Source organism: Lepidochelys kempii, chromosome 3 (assembly GCF_965140285.1).
Source record: "Lepidochelys kempii isolate rLepKem1 chromosome 3, rLepKem1.hap1, whole genome shotgun sequence".
Lineage (NCBI taxonomy): Eukaryota > Metazoa > Chordata > Testudines > Cheloniidae > Lepidochelys > Lepidochelys kempii.
Window position 1 is genome coordinate 175,447,500 of NC_136382.1, and position 24,731 is coordinate 175,472,230.

The following is a 24,731-nucleotide window of genomic DNA, read 5'->3' on the forward strand; positions in this document are numbered from 1 at the left end:
GAGAGACTTGAGCACAGGTCTAAGCCATGGGTCACAGGCTGGAAGGAGACAGACTGTGAAATGTACTGCAGCTTTTAGTGAGACAAACCTTTTTGCTTTTAGGTTCACTTGCTTGATAAAATTTAGGGATTAGCTTGCAATTTTATCTTTTTATTTCTTTTGTAACCAATTCTGACTTTATGCCTTATCACCTGTATTCATTTAAAATCAGCCTTATTGTTGTTAATAAACTTGTTCTATTGTTTTATCTAACCCACTTCATGTTTGGATTCAAGTGTTTGGAAAAGTTCACTTGAGGCAACAAAGCTAGTGCACAATCATTTTGCCTTGTTGAAATAACAAACTTACTATGAGCTTGTACTGTCCAGGGAGGTACTGAACAGTACAAGACACATGTTTCTGGGGGAGAAGGCTGGGGCTAGGAATATGCAGGTGTTGCCCTGTATGTAATTCATGAGTGGTTTGGAGAGCAGTTTTATATTCAGCTGGGAGTGCTTTTACATGCTAGTGGCTGTGTATGAGCAGAACCGGGAAAGGTGGCTGTTCACAGCAAAGCGTGTAAAAGGCACCTCTGGCTATAGAGCGAGGGGACATAGCAGTTCAGCAGTCCAGGTTATACCCTGGGGAATGTCACAGGTGCATGATCCAGTCCATTTAGCAACAAATGAACTAGAAGCAGTCCAAATATAGGATAAATGCAGTCAGACTATTAATTCAAGGTAGGAGTGTAGGTCTAATGACATCTCAGGAATGCCAAGCCCTTTCCCTATCAGACGACAAGTTTAGAAGGGAGACAAATGTCCAGAATCATGTCAGCCTTTAATATGTTTTCAGGGGAAGTGCAATGAACTGGCTTTGAAACAACAGATCTATAAGTTGGGGCATGAGAATGGGGAGCATAGGTGATGGAATTGTCAGCTGAGTACCACGTACAATGGCATGCCAGGCCACTCAGAAATTACAAGAAGGAACATTCCTCCATCTGTCTTCACTGTTCATAGGATCTTTAGGATAAGCAGAAAGAAGAGGAAAGGCATATGTAAGGGCCACTGGCCAGCTGGTGTGAAATGCATCCGTTACCAGCATACAGAAAGCTCTGAATCTGGTGCAGAATTTTGGCAGCTTGCCTTTCTGTGGAGGTACAAAATTATACACTTAAGGTCTCTTGCAGATCATGCAAACTGAAATTGAGTACATCTTGTTCAGAGACCACCCCCCAGAACTTATGGTTTGACAACTAAGCAGTCTGCCTGCAAACAGGGGTCATGCCAGGTAAGTTGCTGTTATGGCTGTGAGATTTTTCCTTTTCTCTGTCTATTCTAAGAAAACACTTGCCTGTCTAACATTCTGCTTTGGTACCCTCCTGGCAATTAATATGAGAGAGCACCACAGTGTCAACAGATGAAATAAGGGCTGGCTACTTGGAGACCTTGTTCTTAAAGCTCACCTTTCATTCACACCTGGTCATCAGGCAGATAGAGGAATAGCTGAAACTATGTGGTCAGATGGTGCCTACCTTTCCCTATTCACCACTTAATGCTATTGTGTTTAGCCCCCACCGATCTACATTATTGGGTCAAATCCCTGCCATTTTCCTTTAATTTTAGATAAACACCTTCTGAGCCACATCACCTTCGGATGGTGTAAAAAGAGAAGGATTCATAGCTCAGTAAAATGAAACTTGTCTCAAAGCAAATACAGTAAGCATATGCTTAAAGACTTTGTGGTCAAACAACCCAGTTTGTAGCTGTAAAGCCTCTTTCTTCTTGTTCTCTTCTTGCTGGTCCTTGTTAGGTGGCGATTTAATAGGTTGCCTTTGCCAACAACTGGTCTCAACAATCTATTTTCTATAGACACAGATGATATCTTAAGTAATACATGGATCACTTAATGCCTTTTCAAGAACTTACCTCTCACCCTCTGGATTCTAACTCTTCTCATCCCAGCCCCAGTCTCCTTGTCCAGCCAGTCCCATTTCCCTACTGCTGACTCCTCATTCCATCTGTCTACCTCCCGCCCCGTCCTGACTGGCTCCCAATCCCAGTCTCTTTCCCTGGGCTTCTTGTGCAATCTTAGTCCCCACTGTGACTCCTTTCCCCAATCTCTTTGCTCACCTGGTCTACAGCCTCTTGTCTGATCTCAGTTGCCCCCACACCATTTCACTCACTGCCTCCTAGGCCCAGTCTTCCTCTGTCAGCCTAGTCCTAACCTCCTTGTCCAAACAGTCCCAGCCTCCTCTTCCCACACCCCATGCTCCCACTCCCAGTCTCCTTGCCCAAACAGTCCCAGTCTCTCCAGACTCCTTGTCCCAATCTACTCCTTTCCCCTCTTCCCTGCTTCAGCTTTTGTCCCTCTGCATTCAAACCAGGTGCTTTCCCCTTCCAGGTTGCCTGGGTGCCAGCTGGGGAGTCATCAGGAACAGAGGAGAAACAGGCTCACTGCTTTCAGTTCTGGTGCCCAGCCCCATCCCATCCCAGAGCAGCTGAGAGCTAGGAAAGTCCTGAGTCCCACAGCCCTGGGTTGGAGCATGCTCAGTCACCATGTGGGGAGCATATATGTGCAGTTTGGTAAGCAGGAGAATCTGAGAGAGGTTTAAGCGTGTTCAGTGAGGGTACAATTTTCACATATTTTTTGCTGTAAAGCTCTAGCAAGTCTCTACTGAGCACATGAAAACTGCAAATTTTCAATGGCTTATAACTTGGCTAAAGTTGGGAAGATTTTCACGAAGACAGCCTTGACACAAAGGTCCCTCACTACCTAATTACAAGTTCCTGCTACAAAGTATATGGACATTAGAGCATTTCAGAAAGAAGGCTGCAATAATGGTTTTAACATTGCAAAACATACCTTTCTTTAGCCTCCTTCTCAAAAACACATGTACTGTTCTGGCTACAGTTTCCCCAAACAATTCAGCCTAAGGCAGAAAGTCGGGCAAGTAAAATTTCAGCCCAAATTTCTAAAGTTTTGCAAAGTTATATGCAACTGAAATTAGGGTTTTATAATGGAAAGTGTTGGACAACCTTAATGATAGGTGCTGCTACCAGCTCCATCAATAATACAGTTACATGAGTAGTATTCACAAAATATGTGGGCCTAATTTTGGAGATAGTGCTTGAAAATTTTTGCTAGGACATCTCTGAGAGGAAAGTGGTCGGAAAGTGACTACTCATCAGACACAGAATTTGCTTAAGTGAGGAAATTCATCATCTTCAGAGTCTGAATTACCTATGCCCTACAGTGTGGATTTGTTCTTCACGGTGTGCCATACATTGATTATGCCTGTATGAGTAGCCTGATTGTTTTAAAGGTATTAATGTCTAGCAACTCCCTTTCTCTTCAGTGGGAGTTACTGAGTCCTCAGCATTTTTAAAAATCGTGCTCAGATTTAGGAACCTAACCATGGGCTTAGAACTCTAAATTTAGGCACCCAGATAAGGAAGCCTTGGTCAGGATTTAACTGGGAGAAATCTCCAGGGTTGGCCATAGGCAGAACACATTTTTGCCACACCACCACAAGTGGCTGAGCAAAACAAAAAACAAGCAAACAAAAACAGCCAGCCAATTAGTGGAGGAAGGGGTGAAAAAAAAGCAGAGTGACACAGTGGTGTGGCACACACGCATAAGCTTGGGCCTAGGGTTGGCCTGCCCCTGGAAATCACACTGAGGGACCAACCTGCTAATATTCTCAATTTTGAAAAATGTGCATGAAAATTCTTAACTTTCATCTATGATCTCCCTCCTCTAGCAGCTGTTCTTCCTCCATGCCAAGGGAATAAAACCTTGGATTTGTTAACTTTCTGGACACACTAGAGAGCTCATTTTGGAGTGTGGTCATATAGAGAGTCTATTATAGATTTATTGGTATAGTGGGTGAATAAAATAATGTGTTTTGTCAGAAGTCCATTACCTTTACATATGCTGTTATATTTCATCCTAGAAATTAGTAAAAGAACAGGCAAATATAAAATAACCCTTAAAATTATTTCGGATAAGAGTCAGTTCCGCATCAGATACATTCTTTATTGAGGGACTATATCCTACATCACTCAATGATCCAATAGATGTTTTTCCATCTCTAACTGCTAAGATGTAAACAAATAACTTTTCACCAAAGGAAGACAAGTCATAATAGCTTAATATTCTCTCCCCCCCCCCCAAAGAGATCTGTTGCCCAAAGGACAGCAAAACTTTGAAACATGGTAGTACAATTTGTTTTCAAAAGTGTCACAGTATGCTCAGGTAACTCAAAATTCCTTTTTTTCCAATGAACAAGCATCTTATAGCTTATGGGCTGATATTTTCACTTAAAATCTTCTGACAGGAGGTTTATGTATCTACAAGTATTATTTGCACCACAGTGTGACTTAAATGCAAAGGACCAGTGGAAAAACTTGCAGTGTCCTGCCTGAACTGCAGTTGCTATTTTGAAATCCCCTTCTTCTAAAGTTTTAAATAAGCATTTAGAACACAAGCTAAGATTTTAAATCTTCAGAAGTACTGCAGTGGGCTTACTGCACAACATTTATGATGGTGGTAGCAGATACCTTTTAGGTGCTGTGATGTGAGATCTATAAATTCACCTCATGTTTAAATTTACCACATGCTGTCAATTTGACTTTTTTTAGAATTGCAATTTTTTCTAATATAGCCACCTTCAAGTCTCTAGTAGTATAGTCTGACTTTTTATTTAAACAAATAAAAAGAGAGTATTTACTCTTTTACTGTGTTTAAGGGTCTTTAGATGGTCCCAAGAGCAACAAAACAAAACATGCTGCACATCAGCCCTTCTCCTTTCTCCCTGCGCAAACACCTGCTTTGCTGCTGCTGTAATTATAAGCACCTTCTTGAAGAGCCTTGGGTGAGTGTGCAGATGGGATCCTCAGAGAGCAGTGCACCACAGAAATGCAGCTGAGGCCAGCAACTCCATGAAGCTTACTATCCACTAAGTGCTGTCCAATGCACACAGCAAAATTAAAAAGAGGAAAAGTACCTTCTCCTCCTAAGGTTACTTACAACAATAATTGAAACAACATTTTAAGATGAACTGTGATTTTCCAAGTTGACAGTGTACACACACTTTTAGGTCACATCGCCTTGAGGCATAGTTTTTAGAATTTTATAATAGATTCAAATGACATTTATATACATCTTACATGATACATCATCATAGAATGATCAATTCATCTCTTTAAACCAATAAGGCACAGTATCAAAAGTGCAGGTGAACATGCACACTTATTTAAATAGGATTACTAAACTTCTTTTCCTATTAATCAACAGCAAAAATAAAGCAACTATCGGAAAGAAACTTTACATTGCATAAGAAATGGATGCTTTTAATTTGCACTTCATGTAAGATTATAACGAACAGAATTGATATCAACCAACCAATTCACAAGAAGGAGCTTTACTATATTTATTACATTAAAAAAACAGTCAATCAGGATCCCAGTGATTCCTAGAATTATAGTACACTTTAGCTATAAAAGTAGTTTTTAACTTGTTCTCCAATTAGTAAGATTCATAGATAGTAAGGTCAGAAGGGACCATTATGATCATCTAGTCTGACCTCCTGCACAATGCAGGCCACTGAATCTCACCCACCCACTCCTGCAATAAACCTCTCACCTATGTCTGAGCTATTGAAGTCCTCAAATCATGGTTTAAAGACTTCAAGGTGCAGAGAATCCTCCAGCAAGTGACCCGTGCCCCATGCTGCAGACGAAGGCGAAAAACCCCCAGGGCCTCTGCCAATCTGCCCTGGAGGAAAATTCCTTCCCAACTCCAAATATGGCGATCAGCTGAACCCTGAGCATGTAGGCAAGATTCACCAGCCAGATACCCAGGAAAGAATTCTCTGTAGTAACTCAGATCCCACCCCATTTAACATTCCATCACAGGCCATTGGGCCTATTTACCATGAACAGTTAAAGATTAATTAATTGCCAAAATCATGTTATCCCTTCATACCTTCTCCCCTATAAACTTATCAAGTTTAATCTTGAAGCCAGATAGGTCTTTTGCCCCCACCGCTTCCCTTGGAAGGCTGTTCCAGAACTTCACTCCTCTGATGGTTAGAAACCTTCATCTAATTTCAACTCTAAACTTCCTGATGGCCAGTTTATATCCATTTGTTCTTGTGTCCACATTGGTACTGAGCTTAAATAATTCCTCTCCCTCTCCAGTATTTATCCCTCTGATATATTTAGAGAGAGCAATCATATCTCCCCTCAGCCTTCTATTGGGTAGGTTAAACAAGCCAAGCTCCTTGAGTCTCCTTTCATAAGACAGGTTTTCTATTCCTCGGATCATCCTAGTAGCCCTTCTCCGTACCTGTTCCAGTTTGAATTCATCCTTCTTAAACATGGGAGACCAGAACTGCACACAGTATTCCAGGTGAGGTCTCACCAGTGCCTTGTATAACGGTACTAACACCTCCTTATCTCTGCTGGAAATACCTCGCCTGATGCATCCCAAGACCGCATTAGCTTTTTTCACGGCCATATCACATTGGCAGCTCATAGTCATCCTGTGGTCAACCAATACTCCAAGGTCCTTCTCCTCCTCCGTTACTTCGAATTGATGCGTCACGAGCTTATAACTAAAATTCTTGTTATTAATCCCTAAATGCATGACCTTACACTTCTCACTATTAAATTTCATCCTATTACTATTACTCCAGTTTACAAGGTCATCCAGATCCTCCTGTATGATATCCCGATCCTTCTCTAAATTACCAATACCTCCCAGCTTTGTATCATGCACAAACTTTATTAGCACACACCCACTTTTTGTGCCAAGGTCAGTAATAAAAAGATTAAATAAGATTGGTCCCAAAACCAATCTATGAGGAACTCCACTGGTCACCTCCCTCCAGCCTGACAGTTCACCTTTCAGTATGACCTGCTGTAGTCTCTCCTTTAACCAATTCCTTATCCACCTTTCAATTTTCATACTGATCCCCATCTTTTCCAATTTAATTAATATCAGTTCACTAGCCTGTGGCCTTCAGAATGCAGCTACTCAACAATGGCAAGTGAGCAACCTTCACTAGAAATGTTGACCAAAAGTCTTTTGCAATAATACATGTCACTGGATACATATTTCTTAACCTCATCTCATGGCTTAGGCCATTTCCTCAGAGGCGGGACCCAGGTCCGCTCACTACTCTGGGCGCCAACTCAGGGACTCTGTGAACAGCAGTCATGCACTGCTCCCTTTAACTCCCTAAATTAGCTGCTACTGTTTTTCCCCAGGCTTCTTCCCAGCAGGTCTCTTCCCTGTCACCTTGTCCCTGAGGGGTACTGTTCTCAGGTTCACGCAGTGGGCAGTGCATGGGAAGTCGCTTACCTCCCCAGATTTCTGCCAGGGTTTGCCAGCCCTGCTCAGTCACATGGTGCGGACATTATCTTTTTACTGAAGATTTGGCTTTGACACAGCACTTTAAACCATACAGGAGACCGTTATCCCGTGACCACAATTCCACTCCGTTGACATTCATGAACTTACCTGGATGTATAGCTACGTGACCTCTGGACTATATCGTGAAATACAGTATGTTTTATTTCTTCTAACCTTTCAGCTTTTACTTCTGCTCCATCTTCTGGATTCATGAAAGCACCTCTGTTTAAGAGAGCACTTAAGCACGTGTTTAACTTTCCTTACACTTTTGGCATTTCTCTATTCAAGTCACTGGGATTTAAACAAGTGCTTAAGTGGTTTCCTCAATTGAGGGCTATACTTATTTATTTGTATTATATGTAGCATTTACAGTATGTGTCTGTGTAAGACAGACATGCAGATGCAATAAAATGACAGCCACTAAACTACTTCTCAATAACATTAAAGATTTTAAACTATTTAAAACTATTGTCCCTCCCCACCCCCCAATAACCTCAAGAAAACCACAAAACTCTATGAGAATTGTTAAACATTTTACAGTGCAGCTTTAGGAAATGAAAGAAAATCTGAAATCAATGTTTTTATTACAAACACTGAGGGAAGAAAGAATGTATATAATGGTGCCAACCAATGGCTTCTAAATGGAGGATCAATATCTCATACTATTTTACAAAAGGAAATAAAAACCCACTGCTGTAATGATGTGAAAGAGATCACATCATTACAGATCAGGTTACCAGTTTGATCTGATGTTTTAAACAGACTATAAATCTGGCTATAGCCATTTCTAAATCTAAATCACAATTGTTAAAGTCAGAAAATAAAAAAAACCCATACGACAAATATTGAGTACCAAACCACCAATTCTACACAAATATTTTAAAGTAGACACATAACTAGTTGACACTTAATTACAAAGCAGTGTTTTTGTGTTGCACTATATCATGTTGAATTACTAGATTAAATGATCTGCATTATCTTACCTGATACATTCCAACTCCAATGTGCTTGGGCTCAATTTTCACTAGCTCAGCTAATGGGTCTTGTACACGTCTAGCTATGGAAACTGAAAAATAGAAGTAGAAAACAACTGTGGTTTTATGTAAAGAGCAGCACTGCATAATTACTTTTGTTGGTATTTTTCAATGTTGTAGATATTTAATCTCTCTTTTTTTGCCTGGAAAAAAACCATGTGAATGCCTTAACTGAGATCAAATGTTTTATTACAAATGAAAGCACCACAAAGTTATCATCAAGACACATTTTTTTCCTCAATCTTTTCCTCACTGTTAGAAATATAAGCGGAAATCTATACTTACTGAACTTTTATTTTTAAGAATTCAAAGGCCTAAAATGAACACATACCGCTGCATCTCAATGTTCATTTTCATAGGCCTATTAGCTAGCTGGCTTTTGAATCCAGTTTCAATTAGTCTGAGATAATTACATATACAGATGAAAAGTTTATTTTTATGTTACAATGATTTCATACTAAAAATGAGACTATGACGTTTTCTGTAACTAAATTCTGAAATTTCTTCTGAATCTGAGTTGTAGAAATTTAAATGACATTATTGATGTTTGTAGATATTTCTCATAAAGTGAAAATTTAACTCTGATTCGTTACATTAGTTCTCCACAACATAAAAGTCTCATTGTACTCTGTACATCTGAAGTTGAATTATCTATTAATTAAATTCTAAATGATCACTTTGAAAATGTACTGGGTATCAGTATCAGGATAAGTTTATACAGCAACTGTCAACCTAAAAACCACCCAGAGTATTTTCAAAAGAGCCTAAGTCACTTAACAGTCCAAGCCCCACTGACTTTCAATTAGATTAGGCTTAACCTGGAACTTTGGTGCTCTCGAAAATTTTACCTAGCATGTCAGTTAATTTGATTTAGTACAGATTCTTGATTGAGAATGCCAGGCTGCAAAAATCAAAGAGATATACAGAGGACAAAACTGGCTGCCACTTTTATGAAATAACTAATTGTACCCAGGAAGATCTTACCAAACTCAACCTCTATCCATATGTAACCTGGACACCCGGTCCATTGCTGGAACCTAAGAGTTGTTGTTGAAGCCAGCCCCTCGCATACTGAGCTCTCAGGGTTGGCATCTACTTGCAAAATCTGACTCTTGGGCTAACTAAACAGGCATTGCTCCCTCACATCCACAGCAAACAGAAAATTCTAGCCCGATGATGTTAAAATGTGTAAGCTCCCTCTTCTCCCCAGCATGACTGCTCAGAGGAGATAGGTTGCTTGATTTAGCTGCTCCCCTGTACTATCCCTTGTTGGTAAGTTGTCCCTGCCTAGCTACAGAAATCGTGACGTGGAATACCAAGATGCAAGATGTTCCATGGATATCAAAGTGCAGATCCGGGCCTTCAAGAATGGCAGAAATATGCATGTAGGGAAAACCTACCTATGGGAGGCTGGAATTGGGTGGGTTACCAGCACAAAATTCCTTCTCAAGACTAAACCCCATGGTTCCTGATAGTACACTATGCAGAACCAGACAATGAGCCAGTCAGATACAGCAAAGCACCTCCTGATAAAATATCAAAATAATTCATCAGGGGGCCAACCATAATACACAGAGAATTTGAAGAAATGAAAGGCTGAACAGAATTGCCTAGTAGGACTCAGCATGTTAGTTAAATGGGTATCAGCCAGTCATGTGCAGTGATCAGTAACCAGGCCTGTCTGCATCTGAAGCCCTCTACAGGCCATGAAGGCTGAATTTACAATGGTGACTAGCGCCTTTCCCTCCATCCCCACCAAGAGGCTGGTCTGACAGTCAGGGATCACAGGGTCACCGGGAGGCTCCGGACACTCTCCCTGTGCCAACAGCCAAGAGGTGGGTCATATAGTAGTCACAACAACCAAAGATTCGCTCGATGCAAAGTAGACCCTTCAGGAGCCAGGTAAGCTGGTATTAAGCTGCACCACCAGCGCAGCACAAAGCAGTTTAATGCACTAGAGAATCAGTCCTGATTTGTGGTTATAAATAAATCCTGTAGCGTACTTGCCATAAGGAAGCAAATATATTTTGTTTTCCATCGTGAAACCAAAAAGATTGTAATAATATAAACCTAGAAAATATTTTCAAACTAGGGTTTTTGTTTTTATGACAAATTAACGAATTTGTTATAATGTAATGACTGTTATTTTTACTCAGATGGGGTCTCAGGGCCCCAATTGGGGACAGCTGGTTATTCTGCTAAGCACTGTACAAATACATAGAAATCGATACTTCTTGTCCCAAAGAGGTGACAAACTAAACAGACAAAGAAACAAAAGGCGGGGGCGGGTGGGGGGAGGGGGGAAGAGATACAAGCAAATGGTCAGGATAAAATCCGTGGTCTCTTTTTGGTGGATGAGGGTCAGGGTGGTGGGGTAACAGGGTAGGAAGGGAGGGAAGAGAAGATGAATGAACAGAAAGAGCCTGATAGACACAGGAAGGAGGAGGAGGAGGAGGAAGACTGGTGATTGAAGCAAAGATCAAAGGGGGTGGTGGGAAAACGGTACAAGAGTAGATTTCAGCTGCGGTATCACATGGCAGAGGGTTTGAAGGACAGCCCTCGGAGAGGCTGTGGGTGCTTCACCTGCTGTGGATGTAAAAAGAGGAGAAGGAAGGCAGGACAGGAGAAGGCTGGGGTCTTTTATAAGCCACCCCAGAAGCTGTCCACAGCTGATCTGGGCACACTCCAAGAGCTATGGCTTAAAATTATATTTGGGTCATTAATATCTTTTTTCTCCAATGGTACATTTACTGGCATAATAGAAAAACAGTGAATTATGTGAATGTTCAAATTAACAGTTTACAGGAGCACAAAAAATTTTACACACATCTTTAAATGGCAACTACCATTATTGTAGGCTGACAAATAATTCATGAAGTTTCTGAAAAGAACTTTATTACACAATGATGCTTAAAGCCAATATAGCAAACTTAATGCCTACTTGTTTCCCTTTTATGGAAGACTCCTCAAAACCACAGACACAAAATATACCAACTGAATGTGCATCAGGTACTTCACTTTCAAAGATTTGTATCACCCGCCCTTTGATAAAAAATAAGATGTACAGTTAACATTAAGTTCACTGCTCGGTCATGTAATACTTTTCACATCCTTTATTATTATAGTTTTAACATAAGCTGAAAATGGCAGCTTCCAGGGTAGACTTAGAAAGCTCAGTACTGGTGACATCTGATCTGCCTGCTTCTCTACCCCAGAATTTGTGAATTCAAAGACTCTCACATATGAATTCAAAGGCTCTTGTCAAAATCACAAAAGGTTAATCAGTGCAAGTGCTCTAGATTACAACAGAAATGCTTTCCTATAATAATCACTCATATAATTACCAATTGAAGTGCCTGTGCTACATACAGATCACTAACAGGCTTTAAAGTTAGTAGAGCTTCACCGGAGCATAAAAACTAAAAATAACAAAAATCAAAATGACTTTGTTGCAAAATAGAAAAGATTTACTTTTAACTATTTTATACTATTGTGTACACACATCGATATAGTGTAAGTCTTTCAACACGTCAAGTTTAAGGAAGACCGCTCAATTTCTATACAACTGTTCAATATAAGTGTTTCCCAACCACAGAAAAACTAATCAATATGGAATAAATTTGCATGAGTGTGCTTTTAGAGAGCAAATAATCTGAGAGCAAAAATTTGCCACGGTCTATCATCCATCTAATTATACCTATATAAAATAAACAAATGGACACAGGATAGTCGCAGCTAGAGGAAGGACAAGAGTTTTTTTAAAATTTGTCCCAGGACCCAATTTTAACCTCATTTTATAAATCTTGGAATCTTCATTTTTATAAAAGCTTGGCTGATAATAGTACTAGCATGTCTCTGCAGGGTTTCTGCCCTGGAGGTAGGCCCTGATCCAACAAAGCACTTAAGCACATCCATACATGGGAATCAAAGAAACTATTCACATGCTTAAAAGTTACATAGATGCTTAAGTGTTTTCCTGGATTGGGGCCTTTGTGGGAATCATGGGAAAAGTGGAGGACAAAGACCAACGAATAGATTATACAGCCTGAAGAAGAAAATGGAGAGGACACAACGCCTAATGCCACAATAGCATAGAATTGTGAAAATCTCCATGAGAAAAGCCTCAGCTCTTCCCCAGAATTTTTCTAACTGAGAAATAAAATAGAAGGTATACTATGAAAAGTGTATGAAGACCCACACCCTCACGTGGCATGTACTGACTCTCCTACCCAAACACAAGAATTGTGTCTAAAGTGTCTATATACAGATGTCAGAGTAATGGATTTCCATGACACTGATCCTTTAAGGGGGGCAGCAATTTAAGGCCCCAATCCTGCAATCCAATCCACACGTGCGGACTCTGCAAAGTCAACAGGGCTTTCCATGGGTGCAAGGTCTGCCCATATGGACCACCAGGGCCACAGAAGGTAAAACAGAAGCAGTTGGGGGAGGGGAGTCTCATTCCCCATTCAAAAGCAAATCACAAACTTTATTTTAAAAAAATATGAAGCAGTATAGTTTAATTACCAGCAATGATGAAGCGGTTTTACGTGTGCATTCTAGGAGTGAATAAAAACCATGCATTTTTAGAACACTTATATGGCACCTCATTCTCCATATCTGAAGTTACTAAAGGATATTTCATTTTTGCTCAGAAAATATAAATGACACTCTCTGATGGACATGCAGCAAAATAAAATAAAATAAATCAATTTTCTCTTAAAATGTCAGCCAGGTCAAACAGGAGATTTGAAATACCATTGTTAAAATACATTAGTCTAACTCAGTGGTTCCCAAACTGGGGTTCGTGAACCCCTGGGGGTTCATGAAATGTTATGGGGGGTTCTTGGGAAAAAATTCCCTAATGGCAGACAGAGCTGTCCATAGGGACCCTGGGCAGCACGAAGCCAGCAGCCTGGAGCCTTGGGGACTTCCAAGAGCTAAGCAGATCAAAGCAAGCATATCTGTCACACTGAGGAGATTTAAACTTCACGACTTCTTTTACAAAATGGAAAGGGAAGTAGATATTTTTTGCTGTTTTTAAAATTAAATAGGCTGCTAGGTTGTTTTTAAATTATTATGAAGAACAAGTTTAAGCTTTGTTGTAACCTGCATTGTTTGCCTGGAGTGCTCAAGACCTGAATGCTTGTGTAGGAGGAACTCTTTGAGTTGGCTTCTTAAATACCTTGATGCTGTTTCCCATCTGAAACTCCTTGATGAAACATAGGAGCCAGAGGCGCCAGTATGGGGGAGCGACAAGTGTCACATGCCATCCCTGCATCAGTATACCCCCCCCACACGGATCCCTCCCCTTTTTTCCGTGGGCCCCCCAACTTTTCTGGAGGTGCCCCCGCACTCCTTTTTTCTACTGGCACCTCTGATAGGAGCCTTGTCTTATAACAGGCTTAATCAGAAGTGATACAAGCGACAAAAGGGAGATCTTGGAAGACTGTTGCTGTTTGCATAATGTAATAAAAATACTGTAATGATAAATAATAATAAACAAGCATGTCATAAAAACAAATTTTATATTTCCAAGATCACTGCTTTTATCATTTATGCTGAGGTAAGGGAGAAAATCCATGGAAATATTCATTTTTAGGAGAGGGGTTCAAGAGACTTGAAATTTTAGTGAAAGGGGTTCACGGGTTGTTAAACTTTGGGAACCACTGGTCTAACTGAAGTAAAACTATGTGAAGAAAACTTTTTGAAATAAAACATGAAACCTTTTTACTCTTTGATTTTAAATAGCATTGTAACTTCAACATTGCGCTGTTTTTCATTCATCAGAAAATATAATCACGCGAACTGAATACAGGCTGATGCAAGACGTCTTCAAAGTTGCCAGTTATGAATAAAATATTCATTGCAACATTTGAACTTACAGTAATATATTCTGCTGCCATGCAGGAAAGCAATATAAAATTTAAGAGCTTAAGGGGAGAAGAGGGGCTAGGTTGCACACTGGGTTTAACGTACATCCTTTTCACCTCTGAAAGTCTGAGATAAGATACAGAGAAGATATAGATGTTGAAATGCTATCTTATTATTCAGATATCTTATAGCACTTTGCAAGATGGTGATGTAACAACAGTCTCATGGTCTCAATCCACTACATACTGGATATTTGACGTGACTCACCCACCACATAGTTTAGCATTTTTGCCAGTCTCCACTGAGGTGCACTGACAATGCTGTGGGGAAAAAGCTTGCACAGTAGTTGCTTGCACAACTCAGGCTAATCGTATCACCTCACCTCTAGGTCCACAAGGCATTAAAATAATCCTTTATCATCCAGTTACACAAAGACACACGAGGAGAGTTCACCTTCTGACAATTCCCATCTTTAGACCAAATTAAAGGCAATGTTTTAACTTCTTTTATCCAGGCCTCACATTCCCTAAAACTTCCTTTTTGCTAATATTTGCCATCGCAAGCAATATGTATTGTTCCCATAGATCAGAAATGTGATAACTTTCACTTCCTACTGCTCAGCCAAATCTTCAAGTATTTCAGGAAAAACCTCTATTGAGTGAAAATTGAAGGATTTGGCTCTGAGAGTAGAAGAAAGCTATATTTTTCCATTATGGCAGTTAACAGTGACTGGGATGTTTCAGCTGTCAGGTCCAAGAAAAGTCAGTGGTGGGACATTCTTCACTGAGGGCCCTTAATTATGCTACCTGCCTCCCCTCGTTGCCAGCCAGAATTAGAATATGATGGCATACAAGGAGTGGCATAAATGCACCCTGTTTAAAGGCACACCAACAAGAATCTAGTCAATTTCAAAAGAAAAACAACTAAAAGAAGTTTCATGGCCAGTATACCTGCCTCTGTACCTACTTGCCAATTTTTGTGGTTTTACTTATTTTGTGGTTTTTATTATTTTCTTTCCTGAGTTGCTGTGCAAGATCCACACAGACAACAGGGAAACTGACTGACTATAGATGGGGAAGCCATGAAACTGACTGTACACAGAGTACTGCCAAATACACTAAGAGAACACAAACTGCGAGAGGGAGAAAAATATTTCTCTCTGATTTCTTTCATTTTCAGTGACCATAAGCATTGCTTGTAATAATAAGAAATAAAACATTTTCAGCCAGAAATGGGAGTTTTAGGTTGATTACATTCCTTTAAACATGTGTCTTTATATAGGGCTAAAAATGTGTCCCAGGCAATAACTATGATGATTTGGCCATCCTCTATGAGTGGGAACATTTGTTTAAGTTGTTATAGAATATGAGGCTTCCAGATGCAAAGGCAATGGGTTTTTAGAAGTGCCTATATCAATAAATGTATGGCAACCACAAACTATTAGGCTATGATTGTTTTCAACTTAAATTTTGTCATAAATTAGAACATTCTGTATTTTTATTTTAAAACCTCAGTATTTTGTTCTTGGTGAAACATGCTACTACAAAAACATCCAAGTAACCAAAAAAATAAAAATAAATCAACTTTCTTAGTTTTAAACCTAGATTAAAATTTTAAATGTGAACTCAATTTAAAAGATACTAAGATAATTAAAAGACCAACCAGCAATTTCATCAGTAATTACTACCAATATATCACCCAATGATAGGTATAGGAACATTCTAACATATTTAAATCTTTTTTATAAAGCTTATTATTATGTTCAAGATCAGTTACTCTTCATAAGGATCTGCAATAATGTTTACTCAGTGATCGATTTTGCAGGTTTCCTGAGTCCTAGAAGCTTTCTATCCTGTTGACCTGAATTTCACCCTCTTAGTAAGGGATACAGTAAAATGTACAGTAGTCTTTTCATTAAGCATTCTTTCCAAGTAGGCCAGGATTTGTGACACAGTTTTGAATTCTAATATATATTCTCAGTGGGTTTTAAATATGTAACTTTAAATATGTAACAGCTGTATCTCATCCAAAATTCTTTGGTGGCAAGCTGGCAGGTTTTTGTTTTAAAAAGTTATATTTTAGTTTAGTTTTAACTCCATCAAACTGATAACCTATTATTTTCTTAAGATTAATGAAATAATGAATGACAATCTTCTAACACAATACAGAAATCTCTAAAGACATCATGAATGAAAAAAAATTTTTAAAAAAATGCTTACATATAGTTTATATATAAAAAACAATAAATCCTTACACAAGTTAAGAGTGAAAAATAAAATAGGACTTATTGGAAAGTAACATTTTACTCAGAAATAGACATTCAATAAACAAACTTCCTCTGCCTGAGTATTACGCATTTCTGAATTGATATTTTATAAGATATCACCATTTTTATTCAGGGTGAGATGGGGATGAAACAGCATTGGCTGGGTTTTTTTTTAATTGAAGCCTGACATGACTGACTGTTACTCATTCCTTGAAGAGTCTCATTAGATGGTGCTAATTCAAAAACGTTTTTCTTCCCTCATCTGTTCAAACAGGCAACTTAAAAGAAAAAAATTGCCAGTGTATATTTTACAATTAAACTGGCATTAATTTTAATTGCATCACGCCAGCATTAATTTATTACCATTATAACTAAAAAGTAAAATTTTCATAATGTTGTGTATTTAAGAAAGTTATTAGCTGATGTCAACAATAAAATATTAATCTTTTCCAGGTGACCAGAGTGTCTTATGCTATATATTAAGAAACAGTAAGTAGTCTTGAGGGTTCAGTGAATAGTATAGCACACTGCCACATACAAAACCCAAGTTCAAGAGTAGCCTTGCCTCTATTGCTCATTCAGCTGGCAAGGGCTGGAAACATCACAGAAATGAGAGAGAGAGCCTCCAGGGGGAGAGGTATGTGCAGGAAGGGAAGGATGCTACTTCCTTGATTCCTTCACACTAGTGGAAGCTTGTTTTGCAACAGTCTGCAGTAACGTTGCACTTTTGCAGAAGGCCATTTCCAGCATTCCCAGATGACTGAAGGGTGTGATGGGATTATCCCATGAAAAACACAGCCCAAAAGGAAAGGGCCAGTGGAAGTGGCCTACTAAATTCTGAGTCACTCAGGGATATGAGAAACGCGTAGGCATGCTCCGAAACAAATGCCAACAAGGTAGAAGACAGGTACTTTAAGTTAAACCTGAGCACCATACCATTAAAAAAATATATATAGGTGTCCATTCAGCCACAAAGGTTAGCCTACAACAACATGGCATGTTGCTGATGAGAGGAACATACAGAAATATCTCGCATTGATGGAAATGCTGAGCCAAACAACAAGCAGACAAGGCAATATTCACCTAGCCCAGGCAGAATGGTGCAGGGCCCTGCTCTTTTAAGTCCAGTGGTGAGGCTATGGAGGCAGCATGGGCAGAACAGACAGGCTGACATACAAGTGGGCTCCTGACTATGCTGCTCAAAACAGCTAAGGTCCTCTGCTCAAAGGCTAATAATGCCAGTGCAAACCTTGGGGTGGGGGTGGGGGGGTTATACTGGAGCCCTACAGCCATGCCTGGAACCTTGGGAATTATTGCCATCTCCTTTCACACACAACCATGCCTGCACAAAACCCAACAATATGGGATTTCATCCACAGTGACAAGGAAGTAAAGACTGACAAACACTCTGTATCTAAAGTTGCAGATCAAATGAATCCATTTGTCATATTGTCTCAACTGGTCATTCCCACTAAAAAGCACAAAGCCATTCAACAGCAATTAAAAAAACCCTTATATTCCTACAAGCTTTTCATATAATGAAAATACTGTAGGGCATTTCAAACAAACACTATCATATTGCTCAGTATTGAAGTAGAATGTGTGTGCATTATAGGTATAATTCTTAGGATTCCCACTCACTGCAGAATCAAGTTCAATTTTATTTATATAAACCTCCAACAGCCATGCTTCAGCTAATGCTAGGGACCTGCAGCTCTACCTCCTTACCTTCCGCCTCTGCTCATCTAAATTGGATCGCCTCTGTGTCCCTCTACAGTGTGGAATTCCTGACATCAGGAGCAGCTTTCTTGAACCTCCCTGCCCAAAGACCCTCCAACTTATGTCAAATTTCAGATGGAAAAAGATATCATGTATTTTCTCCAACTCTACTATAATCAAGTGGATTATTAAACTCTATAAATCTTCTTGATAATATAGTTTGCATGCAAGAGGCAATACAATACAATTTTATTTTGTTCTGCATTATAATTACTTTCATACGCTCCAAAAACAGCTGATGCTGTGTACTTAAGTCAAAATAGTTTATAATATATACAGTTGATTTCCCCTTATTCTATGTCTCTAAACCTGTGTAACTCACACCTGCTCTCTGTGAGCCACCATTGCTATTTACAGACTCTAAAGCATTGTGGAAGGTTTAACCATAAGACTTTTGTATGATAAAGTTTTTGAAAAATGACCTCTTTTCAGAAGCCGAAGGGGAGTGGTGCTCTTTTAAGAAAATGAAGAAATTAGCTCAAGTAGACATCAAGGCACTATGTCCCACACATCTAAGCATCAAAAGGTTTTACTTTCCTCAAGATAAAGTCAGAAGAAATTATATTGTCTCCTATCTTTACCTTCTATTTGTTGGGCACTATGACAGCTCTGAACTGTACATCTCTATCTTTAACAGCACCCAAGGGTACTAGCCCCTGTAGCATGACAGTCTCAAAGTCCCAACAAGCCTATAAGGTTTTCTCTTGCAAGGGAAAGTGCAAATGGTTTGCTGAACTTTGAGCGTACAATAATCCAATGTATTCTGCCCTGTGGAGAGAAGACAAGCAGATGGGATTTGACAATGCTAAGCCAAGCTGCGTTAGCTGACCTTTTGCTCTCCGAGACACTCTTTATCCTCAGAAATCATTCTTTAAAGCAGTGCCTTTTCAATATCATATCTGCAAATAGAATACAACACACATTTTCACCCTCTTGGTATGGAATGCCTGTGCAAAATGTAACTTTAGCTTATTTACATATTGGCAGCTCACTCTCCTGCTAACTGGGAGACACAACTATGAAGTCAAACACAGGATCCCAAGCCCTGACAGGCTGAGACAAAGATGGGTGTTTCTTTTATGCACTGTAATATGGAAATCAAAATGCACTGATCTTGCTTAAGCAGGTAAATACAACATTAAAAAGTTTTTCATTGTACTAAGCGTAACATTAACTTAGTGCTTCACCACACTAAGTAGTACAGACAAGCGTTAGTATGGTGATATCTTCTGACAGGGGGTAGTATAGATGTCCTTGTCTGTAAACGGTAAGTGCCCTTTCCTATCCTACCCATGTCTAAAGAAATCTTCATACTATGGCTTGTCTATATTACTTGCATAAATTGGTGCAATGGAGCACACCACATTCTTTATTTTGATTTTAAGTTGTTAAGAAATCAGGAAGTAAAGTGATTGCAAAGAAAGACATTTTATCAGTACGATAAAAACTTCAAATGAAATGTAATATCCTGAAATTGAAGCATTCCTAAATTAGCATTACCGTTCCCCAACACACAATCAGAGCTGCTACATAATCTTACTTCACAGCAGCAATTCTCTCTCTCTCAACCTTCATGCCACAATTTATCTCCAGGACTCAGCAGCACTGTTGTTTCTTAAAGTTATTATAAAACGTTAATTTCATCAGGGTTTCCCCCGCTTTGGTTAAGCACAGTAGCTGAAACAAATATTCTACTTGATCAACTGCTTTCTATATTACACAGCCAGCCAGGGACCACTCAGCATAGACATTTTTATCTGTGACAATCATAATATACATCCTCTCCTCAGTGCCCCCACCCCAAACAACCACCACCAAAAAAATCAATGCCGGGTGGTGTGTAGCTAACAAGATTTTCAACGGTCCAGGAACTAGACAAATCCCTGTTTCACAGTAAGCCAAATAGTTGTACTTCATAACAAAGTAAAACGACAAACTGAGTTTGTATGCCATCTTGATGTGCCACTACTTCATGATGTAGATGTGTTATGTGTTATTGATTTTGAAGTTTACCAGGTTTTAAGTAGTACTACCAGAACACGAAGCTTAGCTGCCCATTCCAGCCATAAAATTCAAAGGAAACCTACTATAAGAGATGACACCATTTTGAAAGCTTGGTTAGGGGTTTGCCTAAGGAGTATGCAAGTCACATTTCTGAACTCCAGATTGTGCAGAAAAATTATTGCACTGGAAGATAGTAAAAAGTGTAAAATGGGTTAAACCAGAGACACTGTGCAATCACATGGTATTATTTATGCACAAACAAAAGAATAGTTGATGGTCAGTGTCAACAGTGGAGATGTCCATCCCTCGTTAAATGATCTATCGCTTTTATAAATCAGCCCCTCAGGCCAAAATCAAAGACGTGAGATGGATCTTACATGGTGCCCTAAAGGTCAACAGACTCTGACTTTAATGGGCTAACGGAAACAGGAAGTTCCAGAGCCAAGAGCCCTCCTCTGAGGTTGCTGTACCTCCAGCCCCAGACACTGAAATCTAGAGATGGTCAGATAGAAAACCTCAGATGCCTTTAGTTGCAATAGCAGTACATGGTCAGAGAGGCAGGCTCCCAGGTAACCAGGACCTAAACCACGAAGAGAGCAGTGGATCAGGGTCAACAACCTAAATTACACCCAGAAACAAGAAAGAAACCAGTACGGTTTCTCAGAAAATTGATGTAATATGGCATCTGTAGTTCTTCTAGGAAAACACACAGTAACATTCAGGTTTAGCTTCCAAGTGTCCCCCAAGGTTAATCCCATACGGAGTGCATTTCAGTAATCCACTCTGAAGGTCATAAGAGAATAAATAACTAATAAAGACACAGGAAGTACACTCACAATCACCGTGAAAACAGGTGATTTGACTATAAAATGCATCTGACATTTCAGGGATCCAGAAGTATCGCTACATTGCAAACACCTTGATGAAAGGGTATGTGAACCCATTCAATACTGAGGAAAGACAGGAGGCGTATCATACCCTCAAGATGTTTCATCCAACCCACCACGATCGCCTCCATCCTGTCAAGTCTGAGATTCAGTCAACATGCCCTTATTAAAACTTACCATATCAGCCAGGAACGAGAAGAGAAAAGACCCTACACTGCCTGTGTTCCCTGACAAAAAAAACAAACAAACAAACAAACCCCACAGTCAATAAAATGGCCTGGCTTCTGCATACTGGTGGTAGCACAGACCAGATCACTTCAGCAAGTGATTCCAGCAATGGAGTCCATGCTGATCATTTTAGGCTTGTTAGCAGTTTTTGATACCATTTATCTGCCTATGGACCCCCACAGAGCCGAATAAACTCCCCGAGGTGGGTATAGCATATATCCTCATTTACCCACAACCCTCTTCTGTGCAGGTTGCAGAGATCTATTTTGGCACACATCAACCCCTTGTTCTGGATGGATATGAGGCTACTGGAAGAGATAATAGCTCATTTTCTATCATGCTCAAGCCAAATCCCACACCAAAAGAGCTTCGCCACGACGTTCTTAATAATCTTAACAACAAGTTCAAAGGCCGATAGAACAAGAATTCAGTTCTTGACCCACTTATTGAGATTGCCAATTAATGCCAAATGTAGTAGTGTTTTGGCTAAGTGAACACTTATCCATTTATTCATTTATAAGAAATGAATAATAAACATTTTCAGTAAGGATAGCTGTGTTACATTTTTAAGTGGGAAGTCAGAACTGAGTGAGAATAAAGATAAATTTAGACAAGCAGTGGTTGTTTAGCAATACCATCAGTGTGCTTAATAAAACACAAGATGTGAAAGTGAATTCTCCTTTAAAATGCACTATTTTATATTTTTTACATTCATATAGCTCATGGGCAGACACAGGTCTACTCCCTGTATTTCAAAAAAATTACCACTGCTATCTACTTTGTATTGAGAGAAATGTTAAAGTGGCAAACTGTGTTAAGATCACAGCTATCTCACATAATATGTCTGCAGTACGTTTTATCTTAACTATAAATGTCACACTTCATCATGCAGCTGTCAGCTTCTTTTAATGTACTAAACTCTATTTTGTATTCAGAAAACCTAACATGATGTAACATAACAATTAAAAAAAAGTTATCTTTGACACCATATTATCAGATGTCCACCAATACCAAACGAAAGAAATCCAAGATCACAAGAGGAAGATGCATTCAGAGGGAAAAAGTAGCAAATGTAGTTTTATCAGATACTCTGATTCTTTTTCAATACGACGCTTATATTATGCTGTGGTTCTCTTGAAAGTTAGCCATTTAATGCTAATGTTGTCCATGTCTTTGTTTGCATAGTGTAGGGAAATATATCATAGATTTAAAAAAAAAAAAAACCTCAAGAAAAGAGTCAGTTAGATTTTAAAAGGCTGTATTCTCACATTTATAAACAAGTATTTAGGGCACTGACTTCCATAAACCTTGATATCCCACTGCAGTTTCAAGTGGATACAATCAATATTCTTCACTTTTTAGCCTAAACTGACATGTAGCATTCCTGGGGACTGTAGAAGAAGTGCTGCTTTTCAAAGCAGAGATGGCTGCATTTTAATGGGTGGGTGAAGCGATTTCTATATATTATAGAGAGATGCAATTCTCTACATAATTAACATTGAAGCTAGTCATCTATTAACACACCTGCTTTTGACCCACTAGCTTTATCAAAACTAAGGCAAATTGCCTGATATTTCACAGGACGCCATTTTTTCTTGAAAGCATCAGAAAAATCAGGTGTGTTTTGGAGATCAAGAGAGTTTAAAAAACGAGGAATTTTCCTTCTGGAACATTTTCCTAATTTTTGTTTTTTTTTATTAACTCCAAATATTTATTAATCGTTGGTCTTGGTGGTGACAGGTGCCTTTCCGTAACAATAGTAATTTGGAGACGTTTTGGAGTAGGGACAAATTATTGGTGGCATCATTTACAAACAACAAGACGTTTCCATGTTCACTGTGCAGTCCATCTCTACCCTGACATGGTGTTTACACACTGTGCATGGCCATTGAAGGAATTAGTCACAAAGGAGTAAATTAGCATACAGGAAGGGGAGAGCCACATTGGGTATGGCTTCTCTGCAATAAAACACCTGCAGCTGCCCTGTGTCAGCTGACTCAGGCTCCTGGGGCTCGGGCTGCTGAGTTATAAAACTGCTGTGTAGACATCTGTCTCGGGCTGGAGCGCGGGCTCTCGGACTCCACAACGGGGAGGGTCCCACAGCCTGAGAATCTACACTGCAATTTTATAGCCCTGCAGCCAGAGCCCCATGAACCCATATCAGCTGACACAGGGCAGCCACAGGTGTTTTCTTGCAATGTAGACATACCCACTAAGAGGCAAGGGGGTGGCCTGGGGAGGCAAGGGCCCAGGTAATAGTCTAACGACTGCTAGTGTAATAAATCAACTTTATATACTACACAATGCAACTCTTCTCCATGCGGGGGGGGAGGAGGAAGGAGGAAGAATCCATTTGGGGAGGCATGGAGTGTTCTATCCTTGAACATCTCATAAGCTTCACATAGCCTACCTTTAACTAAGCTGTTCCTAAACATTTTTTTAAAACCTGAAGAAAGCTTGTGTCTCTATTCCTTCTTCTTGCAGATCCCTGTCGAGGCCTTGGCAGCAGCTGGAACTGCTTCCTCGCCGATTGTAGAGTATGCAGATCCAGTGAGCAAGGGGTGGCCCAAGTGTACTTTAGGACATGTAGCCTTGCATCAGTCTACTCTGCAAAGAGACCATTCCCATCAGACAAGAGATCTTGAATTGAGGCCTGCCTTTCCAGGGACAAGCCAAGAGCTGAGCCTCGTGACCACCACCAATGCAACCACCCTTGCCGCCAAGTTGGCCACATCCCACACCATTTGGAGGGAGCACCTCGCTGCTGCAGTACCCTCCTCCATCAGGTACCGAACTCCTGGGCCAAGTCCTGAGGCAGGGACTCTTTCAACTTACGGAGGGAATCCCATAAGTTGAAGTTGTAGCTGAACAACAGAGCCTGGTAGCTCACCAACTGGAACTGAAGGCTGGCCGTTGAATAAACCTTCCTCCCAAAAAGGTCCAGCCTCTTGGCCTCTTTATTTTTGGTGGTTGAACTTCTGTACCCGTTTGTTCTTTTCATTGGTCGCAGAGATGGCCAACGAGCTTGGAGGCAGGTGGGTATATAAGTACTCGAACCCCTTGACTGCGACAAATTACTCTTGGAGATGGGAGGGATGGATGATGGGGTTTGCCAGAGGGTCTCAGCTATTTTTAAGACCCCAACATGCACTCATAGTGCAACACGGGCAGGGGTAGATGCTGAGAGCACACTGAACATGGTGTCTGCCTGTTCAGCCATCTCCTCTACCTCCAGGCCCAAGTTCTTGGTCACCAGTC

At 40.0% G+C, this 24,731-nt stretch overlaps 1 protein-coding gene across 1 annotated transcript in view; it reads right to left on the reverse strand.

Moving 5' to 3' along the window:
* The window catches only part of SRBD1 (S1 RNA binding domain 1), a 227,030-nt gene that overhangs the window by 67,367 nt on the left and 134,932 nt on the right, over window positions 1-24,731 (reverse strand). Inside the window, exon 18 of the mRNA XM_073339107.2 lies at window positions 8,385-8,467. Within this exon, the coding sequence (XP_073195208.1) occupies window positions 8,385-8,467 (83 nt within the window). The remainder of the gene's footprint in view (window positions 1-8,384; window positions 8,468-24,731) is intronic.